The sequence below is a fragment of the Dendropsophus ebraccatus genome, chromosome 8, assembly GCF_027789765.1.
Source record: "Dendropsophus ebraccatus isolate aDenEbr1 chromosome 8, aDenEbr1.pat, whole genome shotgun sequence".
NCBI classification, from domain to species: Eukaryota; Metazoa; Chordata; class Amphibia; order Anura; family Hylidae; genus Dendropsophus; species Dendropsophus ebraccatus.
The window spans coordinates 56,471,060-56,490,125 of NC_091461.1; the positions used below are offsets into that span (position 1 = coordinate 56,471,060).

Consider the following 19,066-nt stretch of genomic DNA (forward strand, 5'->3'; position numbering starts at 1 on the left):
GACCCATAGAGTTCAGTGAAGCAGTGGAGTACATGTTTAACTGGTACTCCATTCAAATGGATGGAGAAAACATCCCTATTTTTGTAAAAGGTGGGCCCTAGGTGATAGCCCTTCATGTATTACCTATCCTGCAGAAAGAGGGCTGAATTGTCCCTTCTTTCACATTACTTTTGAAATATTGACAATTTCTATAAGCTTTTATGGTGCATGGCTGTATCTTAACAATGTTGTGTTATCTGCCCTATAATCATACACATTGCCCAATATTTTGTGTCATAGTGTTTTGTATTATACAATTTTATTGCTTCTTACCTCTTTCATTTGTTTCATTCTATCTTCCTTCTGTAATGTAAATATTTGCTTCTGTAGTTTTAGGTTATGCTCCTGAAGTTGTCCAATTTTTTCTATTAGTTGACATATGTGTTCCAAATAGCCAAGACCCGATCCAAGAGCTTTCGATGCTCCCTGGTTTACCTGGAAAATAATTTTAACAACAAAATGGGAAATAAACCTTTTAAACTTATTGGAACTTCTGACAAAATTTTGAAGGAGTTGGTGGAAGGAAGAACACTACCTGGGCATGATTTAATGCCAGTTAGAAATGTTCTTCTAGTAATGCCTTGTAGGTTATTACTGCTAGCTACCTGTGTTACAGGTACAGAGGGAGGAATAACCTTATAAGATCTTCAAGGATCAAAACCTTTTCCTTTTAGTGAAAAAAACATTTGCCCTTCACACTCAGCTGAGATTTACAACAAGGTGTCTCTGAGAGTTACAAGGAGAGGAAAGGATCCCGGCATTTACCAGATAAAGAGTGTTACAAGGTTACATCAACAGAACATGTGTAATGATGCATGGCATGACCGACCTCTTCTGGGAAGTAACATTTGTGTTGTGTGGGTTGAACATACTATATATTAGCACCTTTAGCCTATGGGATGGATATTCCTTATGAATGCCTTATCTTGTTCTATCATATCTTCCTATGAGATTCTATAGAATATAAGGGATGACCTACTAAAGCTCACAGGCATCTTGTTGGTTAAGGTGGATCGGTCAATACATTTGTACAAAAGTTTCTGAGAAGGTTTTTCATGGTGACTTTTCCTGCAACGCTATTCATTGTCATTTATCTGCCTTTAGTTCTTGTATACTCTTTGACTTTGTAAGGATTCCCTCTAATAACCAAAATAACACACTTAAATAAGTATTCCAAATTAAAATAATTTATCCCCAAATAAATTTGTTATGAATGGAGTGGCTGCTCTATTCATTCTCTATGGGAACTGTTGTAGTTGGCCGTGAATTGCCCTGGGCTTCATAGACAATGAAAGGAGTGCTCTATTCATACCAAAGACCCGGGGCTCTATTCCTGAGATCATGGGAGGTCCCAGCATTGCGACCCCTCTGCAACCTAAAACTCATGACCAACCCTGTGGAAAGAAGGGGATAAATTCAAAATACCCTTTAACTTAGTAGATGTTCTATGGGATGAGATGATATCTAAGTCAATGTATTCCATGTTCAGTAAAGTGCTATATACCAACACCTTCAAAATGATGAATAATAAATATCCCAAAACACTCTAGGTAGGTTCAGTAAGCAAGATAAGAGGGTCACATGAGCCATGTATTAGCGTATCTCAAGGCTGCCAATATGTTAAACATTTGTGATTTTGTATATGAAAACTTTAGAGCATTACAAAATGTCATATTTTCACTTTTTGATGAAGCTTGGTGGGCTTGAAGGCTATGATTTAGTCCGTTGGGTAAGAGGTAGAATTAGCAGCATTTCCAACTAATACCAGCCTTAATTCTGACAATGATCTATGATATGATGGTTCCATAGATTGTAACCGAAAATGATTAAAGAAGTCCAGCAAAAATTTTTATTAAAGTATTATATTGCCCCCCAGAAGTTATATAAACCACCAAAATACACTTATATGGGGAATGCACATAAAGTGTTTTTTCTCTGCACTAACTACTGCATCAAGGCTTCACTTCCTGAATAAAATGGTGATGTCACGACCCGACTCCCAGAGCTGTGCGGTCTGTGGCTGCTGGAGAGGATGATAGCAGGGGGATGCTCAGTGTCCCTCCAGTGCCCTGTGTCCCTCAGTGTCCCCCTGCTATCATCCTCTTCAGCAGCCATAGCCACAGCTCTGGGAGTCAGGTCGTGACATCACCATGTTATCCAGGAAGTGAAACCTTGATGCAGTAGTAAGTGCAGGGAAAAAAGCACTTTATCTGCATTTCCTGTAATAAGTGTATATTGGTGATTTGTATAACTTTTGGGGGCCAATATAATACTTTGATACATTTTTTGGCCAGTCTTTTCCTTTAAAGATAAGGGAAGTATGTATTTTTTTTCCAATGACTCATGAATTCCCTTATACACACTTACTTATAGGCTGAGTAGGAAGGAAACATAATACCGTATCTAGCTTTACTGTTGTGAATGGCCACCACTGTCATCTCTGTTACACAAATGGGATATTAATTTTTTTTTTCATCTACCAAAGACACATTAGCTTTTCCTCGTTGCCAATGTCATCACTTTGTAAAAATAACCAAGCTGATTTGTGGAAACAAGCTGTGCTCATTTCTTTTACACTCTTCATCTCCCTTTACAAAAGCAGGATGTCAGCTCAAAGCTTTCCCATAACAAACGCAATATTAGGGAAATGCCAAACCAATGACTTTCCGTTCACTGCATTATGTGCGGACTAGTGTGAGGATCAAATGTTCAACAAGAACACCACCCGGAGCACATGATGAATGCATAAGATTTCCAATCATGTGGAAGTTCACAGCACTTCCGATCCGCGTGGAAGTATACGGTAATGTTCCTAACTTATCTCCACACAATGAAGGAACTGCTTCTTACTAGAGATGAGCGAACCGGGTTCGGGTTCGAGTCGATCCGAACCCGAACGATCGGCATTTGATTAGCGGTGGCTGCTGAACTTGGATAAAGCTCTAAGGTTGTCTGGAAAACATGGATACAGCCAATGACTATATCCATGTTTTCCACATAGCCTTAGGGCTTTATTCAAGTTCAGCAGCCCCCGCCTCATCAAATGCCGATCGTTCGGGTTGGGATGGACTCGATCCCGAACCCGGTTCGTTCATCTCTACTCCTTACCTTTTCAATGAGTTTATGTAAAACAAACAGCGTACCTAAGAAATTCTCTTGTAATGACTATATTCAAATCCTGTAATTTTCTGACTTCAACATAAAATACATACTATAACTAATTCTCATTTCCCAGTAGGCGAATATGGATTTACCAGATTGTTAGGTCATGTATAGAGATGAGCGAACCTCGAGCATGCTCGAGTCGATCCGAACCCGAACTTTCGGCATTTGACTAGCGGTGGCTGCTGAAGTTGGATAAAGCCCTAAGGCTATGTGGAAAACATGGATGTAGTCATTGGCTGTATCCATGTTTTCCAGGCAACCTTAGAGCTTTATCCAAGTTCAGCAGCCCCTAGCTAATCAAATACCGAACGTTCGGGTTCGGATCGACTCGAACCCGAACCCGGTTCGCTCATCTCTAGTCATGTAGGCATGCTACAATTTTGAAGTATTAGGATTTTTGTCATGCAGCAATTTTTTTTGTGCTAAAGTAATGGATTTGTGCCACTTTTTTATGTTTGACTTGGTGTTGTCCCTGCCCCCTCAGCTTATATAAGAATCCCTGTAACCCATTTACATTTTGCTTATAATAATAGTTCTACCACTTTGTGGCCAGTGTGTCTTGTCCAGTCTGTTTTAGTGGTTCAGTTAGCATCTAGCATTGGAAACTTTGGTTAAATGCTAAGTTTTTGTATATTGTGTTTTCTGGCCCTCTCCTTTCAAATAATTTGTTAGATCCTGAATCATCCTGTAATACTACTACCACCTCCATCGGCTGCAGATATTTTGTGGTGAGTAGTCATTTACTTTTGTTCCCAGCATTGTATGTCAGTCTCATGCAATTACTGTGGCTGATCTCCCTATTCTGCCATGCCATAAATCTAAAGGTGAAGGCTTGTTTTGCATCTGTCAGCATTGTAACAACTTTGTAGCAGCCTTTTTGAAATGTCTTAATATAGCCCCTTTATAAATAAATGTTCTAATGGTGATAAGCTGTTATCGTCAAGGTAAATGTAGTATGACATGGCCAATGAAATGAATGGCTATTTAGGTAATGAAGGCGGGTACTCCAGCATATTAACCTCTTTTACCAAAGAGGTTTTCCTAACAGACAGCCCTTTGCATTTCAACAGATCCCACTGATTTCATCAGGGTCCAGTCATAATCTAATGTAAATGATGATAGGAATTTACCTCTTGGGACCTTGGCGCAGTCTTTGGGTTGTAAGTTGCGACCAAGACTGTGCTTTTGGCCATGAATTGTGTATATTCTGTTTACTATCTGAGCTGTGTCTGAACTGTGTCTTAGGCTGGTATTACACGGAACGATAATCCGATTATTGCTCCGTGTAATAAAGACAACGATCAGCCGATGATCGCTGTCATCGGCTGATCGTTGATATAGGTTAGAACCTATAATTGTCGGGCGCCGACAGCGCATCGCTACGTGTAATAGCATTGTGCGGTCAGCGACTGACGATATACATTACCTATCCACGCTCCAGGGCTGCTCCTGTGGTCCGCTTCTCCCCGGGTCCCGTGCGCTCTAGCTTCAGAGCGGCCTGTCTTCAGAGTTTCCCTTGTACTATATCTCCTGATTCCTGCTTTGTATCCTTGACCTCCCCTGCTTGCTGCCTGTTCCTTACCATATTGCCTGTTTTTTTGACTATGCCTATTGGATCCAGATTTTTTACTATTGCTGCCCAACCATTGTGATCCGGTTTGCTGACTAGTCTTATGTGTCTTGTCAATACTTTTGTTTCATGTATCCAGGCCAGGGACCGCCGCCCAGTTGTCCGCTGCCGCTTAGGGCAGATAGCGGCAAGTAGGCAGGGACAGTGGGTGGGGCTGAGCTTAGAGTACATTGTCCATGTCTCTCCTGCATCTCTCTGTGACCTTAGTCGTGACATATGGCAGATTTCGTGACAGATTTCAACATGCACAAAACATAATCCACTGCCATTGCCACTGTCTTTCTATAGGTTACCACTGCTCATATATCTAATGCAAGGCTACAGTGCTAACCACCGTGCCACCCATACAACTGCTCATATATCCAATGTGATTTTGTGAAGTGAAGCATCAGATTCATCAATATTATTTCCCAGGTCACTGATCTATGTTATCTGCACATGAAACTAGTTCCCACAAGCCTGCCTTCCACCAGGAAAACTGCCTATTGCCGTCCTAATCTCATTCTGAGACTGACATGCAGCTGGAAGAACAGATGTACATTTTTGCCTTAGGTCAATAAATAAAGACTTCTTTGAAGTGAACTGAGCGCATAAACTACATAGAAAAACAAGACTGGAATAAAGTGATATCTTCATAGAAGGCATAACCTTTGTAGTTACATAAGCAGCATTAAATTGCCCGGTCCATTATCCGGGTCACTCACTACCAGGCATCTCAATGTTTCAACCTACATTTAACTAAGCAGAACATTGCATGGTAGAGATGAGGCTAATCCTTTGGTTACTTTCCATCTGGATGTGTTGCTGAACCTGCTGATAAATTATTAGCCAAAGGATAGTTCTGTGTATGATTTACCTGTGGACATCAAGCTAAGAAGTAGACTGTATATTCCTTATGGGATATAAGTTATGTAAGCAATGTTTTGTAGTACAACAAAGCAAAATTATGTCTCCTGTTTAAAGTAAAATAGGTTGTTAAGGTAACGCGCACTTCTAAGGAAAATATAAGCCTCTTGCACAGAATTCTAGGAAAAGGTGTTGCTGTGAGTTCTGTTTACAGATGCCAATCAGAATGTCTTTAGGTAAAAGCAAACCGTAGGGCTCTGTTCACACACAGCAAAGTATGTCTGAAAAATGGGTATAAAATGCAGTCGTATTTTTAATCTACATTACATTAAAAACTACGGAAATCAGTGCACACATTGTATAGACGTGGTCATATTTTTAATTAGATTTTACTGTGTGTGAAAATACTGTTGCTTAGAAAAAAAAACCCATCTGGAATCTGATTGGTTGATGTGGGTAAAAAGTTTACTTAAAATTTTATTAATATTTGTTTTTTTAAGAAAAAGAAGGCCCTGACCGGCCCTTTACAACCACGTCAGAGTACTGATACTCTAAGAATAGATTGAGCAGAGACAATATCACTTAAAAGGTGTAAATCTTGATTTATGTGTCTAGTCAAAAGGATGTCCTATTTCCTGTTGTGTACTTTATATGAAAATGCATCTCCCGTAATGGTAACAACATTTTCAATGTTTCCAATCTTCCTAAAAGGTGATTTGTACAGTAGTTCAAGTAAATGTAGGATGATGTACAGTACATCTTTATATATAGGACAATGTGGCATATAAATAAGCTGGTCATAGAGAGCTTCTAGAGAAAATGATAATCTGAAGATAGTATTAGAGAGGACCTGTGGCTTCTCCTGACCTGTCTGTTTTAGTATTACATTCTTCCCAATTCTTCCCAATAAAATAACAATTGTGGATTATTATGGATCTGTGATGAGTCATTCATCTGTTATTCTTACTGAAAATGTTTAACCAAAAGCCAACTGGGTGTTACCAACTGGGGGTGTGTCCTTACACTATCTGCCACTGGCAGCTTTGATTGGATAGTTTTAAACCATGTAATGACACGCCCCAGTTGGTTACACCAAGATTTGATATTTAAACATACATTTCTAGTAGGACTAACAGAGGAAAAACACAACATACACCGATAAGAAATATTTCACTTCAATAAGGCTTAGCCGCAATACTAAACACAGCCTATGTGCAAGTGGTGCAGTACCTATTGGTTAGATGTACCTACAATAACATCTACATGGGACTATCACAACCATCTCATCTGTGTTTTCCCTCGTTCCATCTAGAGATAAGTAGAGGCACAAATTCCCAAAAACCAGTCCTTCTCCATAGTAACTAAAATACTCTTACCAGCATGATAACTGTTTGTCCAGTGGTATTTATATGTCATATTACTTATAAAAAACATACTGATCCTTCCTATGTAAATGGCCCTAATGTGTGACTAGGTTCATGACTAGGAATGGGGCTGTAGCAATACGCCATGTGGAGTTAGAGTCTGGAGAGGGGGCATTCTGGAGACGTGACTGTGTGCACCTAAATGCCTTGGGGACTGATTTGTGGTCCTTGTCCTTCGGGACGGGATTGATGTGGCACTGCCGGTGTGGCGGTACACCAACACCTAAGGGGTTAGGTGTTATCGTCTGTGGCGGTGGGGGTCCTCAGGGTTGGAGTTGACTGGAGTGGACTTGGATGTGGTGGGAGGGGATCTCGGAGTGGTTCAGGACTCCCTTGAAATATAGATACTGTTTGGGCCGGTAGTTAGCTTGGGCCGGTAGTTAGCCGCTGGCTAGGGTGGGGGTACGACTGCCATAAAGGAGGTCTAGTGGGACGCATGCAGGTGCTTAGTCTGGTGCCTCAGAGTGTCTATGTGAATGGTGACAATCTCTGTATAGTGCTGCAGTATATCATATAGCATTATTTAGACATTCAGGGGTTAGACTAGTAAAAGTCCATCCCTCCCAGTTATATGTTGTCTTTGACTGGATCAGCAGGTTATATGGAATTTGAGTTATGGTCTTTTGTATATATTATTTTTTCAGCATCACTGAACCGCAAAGAAACAAATAGGTAAATATAGACTGGATTTCCTTACTATTGTTCTAGAATGTCTGAAAATGTCAGGTGCTTTCTGACTTTACAATTGGATTATTTCCTATATGTGTTAATTATAAATGACCTGAACCTTTAAAAAAAATTTATTTTCTCCCAATATTATCCAGAGCATTCCCAACAACTATCCTATGTCACCTGGTCATACCGATTTCCTTCAAATAACAAAGTTGACGTAAAAATAAAAAGAGGACAAAATTCCCCTTGAAAACCACAGACCTACGTAGTAGTCAATTCCCTGAGGAATGTGCAAGGCATTGTCTTCTTTGTGGACTTCTTTTAATAACATCCTAGTGATCAGAAATAGAGTCTGCAGCTGGGAACAACTTCACAGCATGGTTTTCCTTTTCTTGATCTTAGCTTCCTTTACTGTGAGGCTCAGGACATGCTAGAAAATCCTGATCTTCTTACTGCCTTTTAACTGGAGTCATCTGACCATATCACAGCTAATTCACTACATACGGTGTGCGGGAATCGGGCCACGGTTCAAATAGGAGTGCGGAACCGGCTTCTCCGCACCAGCTATGTTCTATTCATCTGCGAAACTTAAAGCAAATGTACTGATGGTACATTCACTTTAAAGTAAGGATGGTCCGAACCCGCCGAACGCTCGGCATCAGATTCCCGCTGTCTGGCCGCTCCGTACAGTGGGTGGATACAGCGGGAGGACCGCCTGGAAAACTGGGATACCGCCTATGGCTATGGCTGTATCCCAGTTTTCCAGGCGGTCCTCCCGCTGTATCCACCCTCTCCACGGAGGTGGAAGACAGCGGGAATCATTGCCGAGAGTTCGGGTTCGTACCATCCCTAGTTTAAAGCATACAGTAGTTGGGTACTGCGGAACCCATGGCCTGGATAGGAAAAGACTTATGGGAAGTTGTGATACCCCTGTGAACTTCTACAGCTTTATTGTTTTTATGTTATTAAATGTGTATCTGTGGTTTTAAAAGAAAACCTGTCATATGGAGTGATAACAAGAGGGTTTTAGTGCCCTTTCCTAATTGCTGATATTGAGCTAATGAGTCCCCCGACGCACACGCACACTCTATGGTGCACAGCTATTTATATGGGCTGTTTGCCTGTATACTCATCCCTGGATCAGGCAGAAGGGTAGGTGCCTTGTGAGTTTCTTTCTACCATATGGTATAACCTAAATAGAAGAAGGCTTTTTAAAACTACAGTGACCATTTCAATTCTTAGATTACCTGGCTCTTATAGCTGAACTTTATTCCAGATGTCTCTACATTGTTGCTGGTGAACCTCAATGGTCCATGATCGGCACATTAGTGCTAATGAGTGCTAGTCACTTCTGCATGCCACACATGCTTTTGCTGTATCATGTTCCAGATGATAGGTTTAATCTGTGACTGCTAGAATACAAGTCACTATTATTTTCCATGATCTGATTTACCTACATCTATGTTCCAGCTTATATGTTTCTATAGTCCATGTGTGCCGCCCTGTATTTTGTATCATTTGCCTCTACATTTCAATATAGAGGAAAGCTACCACTAATAGGTTACACTAAAGAGTCAGACCTTTTCCTTCTGGATGAGAAATTCTATGCATATTAATATGCTCTGTTGCCACAATCCACTTTCTTCCCTATAATCTTCTATTATTCGAGTTCTGATAAATTCAAACAACTTAACAATTTACTTTAAAGGAAAAGTCCTGCAAAAACTGACGGGGGGGGGGGGGGGGTTGTCGAGGGAGGGCTTGGCAGAAAATAATAAACAAGTAAACTCACCCCTCCTCGTGCCTTATAGCGCCGCCTTGGGGTCCTGCAGCTTTGCTAGCTGAGTGATTGCCCACTCAGCCAATCAGTGACTGGGGCGGGACACTGTGGGACAACACAGACTGTGGGACAACACTGACTGGCTGAACGGGCGATCGCTCATCCAGGCCTTGAGCTTGCAGCTGGAAGACCTGGTAATGTGACGTGCCCCGTCTCCAGCAAAAGATGACAGCCGGCTGCTCTGAACGGAACCTGGGAGTGGCGCAACAGAGACACATTTATGTTTATTATTTTCTCTCACATCCCTGACTGCCGATTTTATTTTTTTATGGGACTTCCTCTTTAACTTGCTGTAGCGTACAACATACATTTTATAGTACTGTACAGAGTATAGTACTGTACATTATATTCAGTATAGCATAAGGTTACGATTTCCCATTTCTCATAATGCTGTAACATTGAGTCTTCTGGTTGAAATAACAGTACGCTGGCTATTTCCTATACAGGAAATGATGGTTTGAGTGAATATGAGTTCCAGCAGATAAAGATATAAAAATAAAAAACAGGGTGTTGAGTAAGTCTTACAATATTCTCTGTGCCTTTGTTTTTACTGAGACAGACAATAGCCCAAGGCTGGGGCCAGTACTTGTATTTCATTTCCAATAAAAGATAAGTTATTAAATTCTAGGGAAACTCTAGAATATGTTTTCTTTAAAATGTAATTATTGTTATGAAAGATAATAAAGCAAAATACACTATAGTATCCGCGCTCACAGGACAATGTAGTCTTATTGAATATATTACAGTCCGTAGGAAAATAAACATGATTTAAAGGTAAAAAGTATGTTTTATTTTAAAGCTTTAGTGTCATTTATATTAACTTTTGACATGTAGTTTAGACATTTAGGATTGTACAAGATCAAAATCTTCAGACTTGCTGCAGAGGGAAAAGGGGGGAAACGTTAACCACGGTAATTTGTTGGATCGGGTGGAACAGCTGTGGAGAGAAGTACGTGGCTGCACAATTTCCCCAGCTATGACTGATTGCAGTGGGTCTCAGAACTGAGAACCGGTGTGATCCCAACCTTTGACATGTTTGAACAACATATCAAAACCTAATAAATGATAGTTATGCTTTAAAGTATCTAAAACAGTGTTCTTTTTTCAGTTTACACAGCATTTTGCTTCTGAAACTGTTTGTATTCTAGTTTTATTTCAGCTGTAACTGGGGACAAGAGAAGGCAACCGTAGCAGCCACTGAGGGCTCTGTCCATGACATGTGATTGTAGACATGTATATAGACTATTCCTTTTATTTCCTATCTCCCCTTCCTGCTTTCTTAATTACATACAGGTGGTTTTCATGACTACCCCTACACTGATTTAGGAATATCCTCTAGACAATGTACATGTTCCAAGTCCATATCTCCTTGTTCATATGTCCACTTTAGTGATGTTCAAAGAAGAGTGAGTTTGGCCCTGGAACAATGAAAATGCATCTCCCATTATGGTGCTGGGTTTTGCCATCCAGTTAAGATAGGCTTAAAATGGCCATACCCATAAGAGCTCTCCCACTCCCCCATATAATTGCCAGCTTGGCACAGCTTAGTGTACATGTATTCTCCATTGTGGAGGAAGGCGAAATCTAGTACCAGACTCCTGGCTTATGTCCGTAAGAACAAAATCATTCAGTTCTTGAAATCCAACAAGCCCACTTGGGAGGTCACTACACACATTAGATGGGCATCTGCTCTCTCTAAAGGCTGACTGACACATATCTAATATATATGCCTTAGTGATTGGTTTCCCCTCTATATCATTCTATGACCCTTGAGCCAATTCCTTACTCCCTTGTTCATGGATTATGCAGTTTCTCTGTAGAGGGGAGTCCTAATCAGGTTCTCCATGCACAGTAGCAAAGGTGATGAGACCACCCAGGGCTTAGACCCATTCCCTGGTCAGCTTCTGCAGTATGCATACCACTGTCCACTGATAGCGTCTGGAATCTTACTGAAGACCCTATAGAGGTGGTTCCTCTCTAGTAAGTATATGTGTCCTAATGTTTCAATGTCATATGGGGTTCCCTTATGTTCCTTTTTCATTCTTTCTATACGTTCCTTTCTTTTGTTCTTACATGGTATACTGACCTTTATAGGTCTTTGCACACATCATCTGATATAAGGGCGAGTTATATGATAGATTCATGTGTGATCCGCCATGAGTAATCTCCTAGTGTTCCAGAGTAAACATATCAACCAATCCTTTAATAGTGTTAAATTTTCAGTTCACTGTTTACAATGTTCTCGTAAGATTGATGTCATTTTCAATGAATGTTTAACAAAGCGCCATATCTCTGATCGCAATTTTCTTTTTCTTCTGAAGATAAATTACATGATTGCTTTTAAAGCCCGGCGATGATACAGGTTGAACAGAAAACAACAATCTGTCAGCGCAGGGGATAAACCTGAGCTTCTGAAGTATAGAAGCAACGGGAGCTGGAGCCGGGCCAGACTGCTTATAAAGCCTCATTCAACAAAGATGCCTTTATTGGCTTGAAACATAAATAATTTAATCAATGTAGAACCTGTGTTGAAAAATGTAGCTTGTTGTACCATGCAAAAAGTTACATGGCAGGACAAAGGAAATGCATTCTTCATGGCCTGCGAGGACTTTTAAGTCATCCTTAAATATTCTATAATGGCTGTTCTGTGTCCTGTGTCCAGCTTGTCTGTCATGTGTGGCCTCCAATGACTGCTAATTACTGTATGTGAGGGGGCCACGTAGAGAGAAGGAATGCCTCAAGGCTATTAGCTAAGAACTGTTGAGCCTAAGGAACAATGATGTGCGCAGCCTAATGATTAGAAGTCAATGCACTTACGAGGAATATACAAAGCACCACAAACCCTTTCTTGCTGCTTAATCCTTTCAGTTCGAAGAAAAAAAGTTTTGCTATAGAATCAGTCAAAGCAGACATATCCATTCTCCTCTATATGACATGAGCCAATATTTGTTGTTCAATGAATTCTTTGCAATATAATCAACAGCTATTCATGTCCATTTGGTGTTTTACAATAGAATCCACAGTGTCACGTTCTGGAGTAATACTAACATTATCACATATGGATAGTTAATAATTATACATTTGCGGATGTACCCCCTCATTACGCGGTGGCGCCCCTCCCCCCCCCCTCTGGAACAAGTGGCGCAGAAAGATCCAATCCAAATAAAATATTCTCAAAACAAGTGTTTGCGAATATATTTACACGCATTTGGCCCATGTGTGCCACAAAATGGCATCTCCACCAGAAAATAAATGTCCCCCTAAAACTTTACAGCACTTTAAAGGGAATCTGTCAGCTGTAGTTTGCATTACAAACTGCTGACACTGTTAGATAGCTGTTAGGTCAAGGAGACACATGGTACCTCTCATATATCCAGCTGTGCTTCCAGGATGTACAAAAAAGGTTTTATTTTCCAGGTGTCAATCGAGAATTGAAGTAAGGGTATAAGAGTATGTTCACACTACAGAATAGGCAAGGATTTTCAATATTCTGCCTGTCCCATTGATTCAATCTGATTTCTCAAGCACAATTCTCGATCCGCCCAAAAAGTTTGGACATGTCAAATCTTTGGGCCGGTTGCTCTTGAATAAATGGGACAGGTAGAATTTCAAGTCGAAATTCCTCACCTATTCTGTAGTGTGAACATACCCTAAGGGCCCTATTCCGCCGGACGATTATCGTTTGCATAATTGTTAACGATTAACGATCTCAAACGACCGCTATTGCGAAAAACCTGAAAACGTTCACTCATTTCCATGGAACGATAATCGTTACTTATGATCGTAATTGCGATCATTTTTCTTCGCTATTTAATCACTATTGCGTTCGTATCTATTGCGAACGACCGAACGATGTCTTATTCAATGCGAATGATTTGCGAACGTTTTGCGAACGAGCAACGATAAAAATAGGTCCAGGTCTTATAAAGCGATCAACGATTTCTCGTTCAGTCGTTAATCGTTAACTGCATTTCAACCGAACGATTATGGTTTAGATTCGAACGATTTAACGATAATCTGAACGATAATCGTCCGGTGGAATAGGGCCCTTATACCCTTACTTATTCCCTTATTCTGCTTGATTGACACCTGGAGTCCGGTCAGGTCAGGGTCAGGTATTGGGGAGGGGGTAAGGAGGTGTTATGTAAATCAGGCCTTAGGACAACTAATTGTACCTATTTGCCCTATTGGACTATTTGAATATAATAAATAGGGGGGGGGGGGTGTCTCTTGAGTCCTCCTAGTAGCCACAAGGGAATGTTGTCAGATGAGACAGTCCCCATGGGTCCTCAGTTCCACCTCCTTGCTGCTCTTTAGCAAGCTCCTATCCTAGATTCACCTTTTCAAAAAGACTGCAGTGAGGGAAACAAACACCAGACGCGCCTGTTGTGGGTGAAGAATCCAGCACAGTTATGTTGGTCATTGCAATGGTTCCCCTCTCATTGTATGCCACTGGTGGTGATGAACACAGAATTAAAATCTCATTCCATTTGCTTATCCACAGATTAGGTAATTGTCTTGCTCTTTCTTTATTGGGAAGTGAAATTTAAACACTTGTCCTTTGTAGTTTAGTATAGCTTTGGCTTTAGACCAGCAAACAGGTATTGAGTAACAGGTTTAGTTGGGAAGTTAAATAAGCTCCGTTAACCGCAGAGTTCCGCCACATTGTACTGGGTTGGATACTATACTTGAGCAGCTCAAATATTTTCCTATGTTAAAAAGACATTATTTGTCAGAGGTCCAAAACACATACATTTAATAGCACTACTTGTCAACGGTTAACTACTATCAGCTGCAATACTGTTGGCCAGCCCATCCGTACTAACAGAGGTGCCAGGGAAAATGTTCTTTGCTTCTTGCTGAACTAGACATAGGAGATGGTTTTAGGGAAACTTAACTCTCTTAAAACAAAAACCTATATTTCATGGATAACATAGACAAGAGTTGAGTGCTGTGTAGTGAATACTCCTTTAAGGGAATCTGTCAACTGAAATTCACGTTCCAAACTGCTGACACTGTTCTATAGCTGTTAGTGCAAAGAGACATATGGTATCTTTCATATATCCAGCTGTGCTTCCAGGGGGTAGAAAAATGCTGTTATTCTGTGGCACAAGGTGTCAAAAACTTTACCGAGCCCTCATCTGCTGCATCTGTCCCCTCCCTCCCCTCCATGTTTAACACCTGGAAGCTGAGTCCCAAGCAGGGTCAGGTAAGGGCAGGGCTGGTGTCAGCACAGGGCTCACCCTGGCAAGTGCCTGTAATGGCCCAGAGAGGGAGAGGGGCGCTGGGAGTGCTGAATATCAGAAGACATGAGCAGGACATGATCACATGACCGGAAGGTCCTCAACCTCTCAGTGTGGAAAGCAGCCCGACAGAGAGAAGACTGAGCTGTTAGTGCTGTGTGTTAGTGTCTGAGTGTGTCAGTGGGTGTGTCAGTCAGTCTGTCAGTCAGTCAGTTTCTGTGTCAATTAGTCAGTGTTTGTCAGTCAGTCTCGTCCGTGGAGCCGGCCCCTGAGTAGGAAAGCTTGTTGCACTTCAGGAGCTCAGTAAAGTCTCTTTGACTCCTCATACCAGAGAATAAAAACATTGTGTATATTGTGTTCTGGAAGCACAGACAGATATATGAAAGGTAACATGTGTCTTCTTGTCCTAACAGCAATTTAACAGTGTCAGCAGTTTGGAAACTGAATTGCAGCTGACAAATTGCCTTTAACTGCAACTGAAATAGGCTCTTTAAATGAGTTCCAATCTTGTGAGTTCCTTATTGTTGGACTTAAACTGCTTTACATTAGTAAATTCATGGCAATACATGTCCTACATGCAGAAGAAATGGACTTACCTCACTAATCCTGCAACATTCATCCATATATTCATCCAGGCTGTCACTTGTTGGGCATCTTTTTAACTTATGCAAATTCTGGATATCATCAAAAGTGTCTTTGTAAAAGTCATTCATGGCTTTGGTTTCCTCCTCCATTGTAGAGGAAAGCTCTGTATTAAACAAAGTGATGGCTGCAGGTTCATTTTCCTCACCACACGGGGGTAAATCTAGCTCCTCCTCTTGGCAGTCAATAAAATCTTCGACACTATTTTCATTGTCATCGCCATCTTCTTTACCATTGTCCATGTCTTCCTTAAACTGGTCTACATTAGAAAGGAAGGTGTCAGCCACATCCACAGTTGTTCCTGCGTTCATTTCCATGTGGCCTACAGTAGGTGATGAAGATGCACTAAGGACCCCAGAGTCACAGGATGAATCTCTGCTGTGCATTACAAAACTTTTCTCAGAACCTTTGGGGGTAGAAGGTGAGTTTGCTCCACTTGGCATCTCCACCCCAGAATCCTCTGACTCAAACTTATACAACCTCTTAAACTGCTGAAGAGGGTCACACACGGGCAGTTCACATACATTATTTTCTTTAGCGGGAACATCAGATGGACAATCTGAACAGGCATCTGTGTGATCGTATCGATCTCCATTTAAGCTTTGAGCACTTAAAGAGTCATTTTCATAATCATTTATCAGCTTCTTCATATGTGTCAGCACTACTTCTCCTTCAGACGCGTTACTTTTCTTCCCTGTGGAAACAAATTAGTTGGAATTATTTAGTAACTTAATTAGATTTTCCAGATAAAATCTGGATGACAATAAAAGCTGCCCCACCAATGCTCCCAGTTCCCCGCTGGTCTCCACTTCTTCTGCATTTTTTGTCATCCCACCCACTGTAGCCATTCAGGCGGGACACCACTGCACCTCTAATTGTGTGTTTTCTTGTTTGTTTAGGATTTTTTCTGCAATGGTTTGAGGATATTTTTACCCCCTCTTTCAATTACCTCTTTTGGCTTTTAGCCTTCAGAAACAACATTTTATTTTACTTTTTGCCTCTTCACATTATGTCTATCATAACTTTTTATTTTGTTCTGATGAGTCCTTTGTTAAACAAGAAAATGGCACAACCAGGGATACTGGTTTTATCAAGCATACTGATGAAAATTTATCAAGCATTCAAAAATTCACTTTGTTGCAACCACAGTTTAGCTTTTATATTACTGGATCAATATGAGAAATAAAAGCTGAGCTGTGACTGGTTGCAACAAGGAGAATCTTACATACGAATGCTTGATAAATCTCCTATTTTGTCTATATTCAGTGTATTTTTTATTTATTTTGTGTGGCTTTGTTCACACTACGTATGAGACCTGACGCGGCCTGACATGTGCGGCTGAAACTGAGGCCGTCTGAAAAATAGACATGCGGGCGAATTGTGAAGATACGGGCGAACCGCAAACATACGCCCGTAGTACAGTTATGCTTCCTAGCTTGTTTCGAAGCGGTCTGAAACAGGTCATTTACTTGGAAATCTTCGCCCAGCCCAATAAACCACACAGAACCTTTTGGATCTAAAAATCAAGTTTAATTTGGCTGAAATAAGTACTTTGTACGGGACCGCATGGAAATCCACGGCCGTGAGTTGGAACAGTTCCGGCCGCAAACAATGGTCTTGTTCATTTTTCACGGCGCCGTATACGATCCACCCGTAGGCTCATACGTAGTGTGCATTGTGCGGGCGTATATCTTATACTTTCCAGCGTACGCATCAACCTCATAACTACGGGCGTATATTCGCGGTTCGCACTACGGCCGGAAATATACGTAGTGTGAACATAGCCTTAAACTATTTTTGTACTGTAATTTTATTAGCCAATGGTGATTTTAATCAATCAATGAATTTGTACTAGGTTAGCATCAATATACATTACCCTGTATGAAAGATCAGACTCCTTTTGTCCCCTCTCAGTTCAAAATTAGTGGTTGAAGACGTTATCTGGCCTGAGAAAGGTTGTGCTACTGTACATAGCTGCAGTTATATAGAAGATAGTAAAGAGCCTTTGCTTACCTCTATGCCCTCCCCCGATGTCCTGCTTAATCTAAGGTTTCCCCCACCGACTGCAGTCCCACCCCTTCCGACACGGACTTGTCTAGGCAGCTCAGCCTATTACAGGCTGTGGTGCTGTTCCGTCTCAATCAGTGATTGGCCGGGCAGGCTGTAATTCCAGAGATGAGTCCGTCTCAGAAGTGGCAGGGCTACAGTTATCAGGGAAAACTGGAAATGCTGCAGTTGTTGCTTCTTTTATTTTAATTTTCTATTTTACTTGCAATTCTTTTTAGTCAGGCCACTAAGTCTATTAATAATCTGCCACTTTCCGTTCCGTAAATATTACTTTTCAGCAGTATCCTCCTTATGATCACATGCAGAATTGCAGTAAAAGATGACACCAGTATACAGACAACAGAAGATCTACTGTTCTCAATAGGTGATTGTCACAGTTCTCCATCCTCCCATTGCACAATGACTTGTGCACAGGTTACAGAGCATGCCTAGAAAACTCTTCAATAGAAGTCAATGTAGCTATAAAGCACATTTTAAAAAAAAAATCCTACAAAAATGGCATCAATGCTGCCATGTACAGTAAGAACAATGCCTACGAAATTGTCTATAAGAAGTGTGTGTTATGGCACATAAAATGTGCAATCTATGAGTCTAAAAGGTAAAAAAGTTCACAACATGCTCCTCTTTTAAATATTGTACCAAATAAGCAATTGATGTGATGTTTTTCTTGCCTCCACAAAAACGTCAGAAAAAACAACAATGCTGCAAAAGGTGTTTTTTTTCCATGCGTTTGTACTTTTTTGGATTTGCATTTTTTTCTGGCGTTTTGTGTTTATGTGTTTATTGTGTGTGTTTGATGTTTTTTTGGGTCAGTGTTCAGACCCCATCACAGACTTCTTCCCTGAAGTACGTGTGCGGGTCTGAATGCCGACCCAAATCCAGACGTGCCGGAAGGGAAGGCATTAAGTGACCCCCTCCTTGCTGGGGCAGGTGGCAGACCTGGCACACTGAGTTTTCTGTGAACCAGGTCGCTAAGGGGGGGGGCTAACTAAACCCCCTGGGGGCCAGACCATGCTTTGTGGGGTGTAGGGCGGGCGGGTCGGGGTTAAACCTATCCTCCCAGCGTCCGGCGGATCTTTACTCAACCAGCTAAACAGCGTCAGGACCCCTGTGGGGGCCACGCTCTCAGATTTTGGGCACAAGAAACACTATTTAAACACTATAAATAAGCTATGGCATTTTTTTAGATGAGCAAAAGAAGTCCTATTGATTTTTAGGGTACGTTAACACTTACCGGATCCGCTACGGATCCGCAGCAGATTTAATTTAAATAACTGAACACAGCAACAAATCTGCATGATCAAATCTGCTGCGGATCTGCTGCAGATCTGCTGCGGATCCTGTAGGTGTGAACGCACCCTTATAGGAGAAAATTGCAACAAAACTCCACACTCTCAGCATGCTGCCTCTTGGAAAAACTGCCATAGAGCCCCCAAAAAACACCAGAGAGAAGAGAAAAACGCCAAACCAAAAAAAGGCGAAGTATGTAAGGCATCTG

General features: G+C 41.2%; 1 protein-coding gene across 1 annotated transcript in view; it reads right to left on the reverse strand.

Moving 5' to 3' along the window:
• Positions 1 to 19,066, reverse strand: part of LOC138798599 (uncharacterized) — a 41,383-nt gene that overhangs the window by 10,600 nt on the left and 11,717 nt on the right. Inside the window, exons 2-3 of the mRNA XM_069979118.1 lie at positions 15,456 to 16,195; positions 313 to 474 (exon numbers count right to left, since the gene is read on the reverse strand). Coding sequence (XP_069835219.1) covers positions 313 to 474; positions 15,456 to 16,195 — 902 coding nt within the window. The remainder of the gene's footprint in view (positions 1 to 312; positions 475 to 15,455; positions 16,196 to 19,066) is intronic.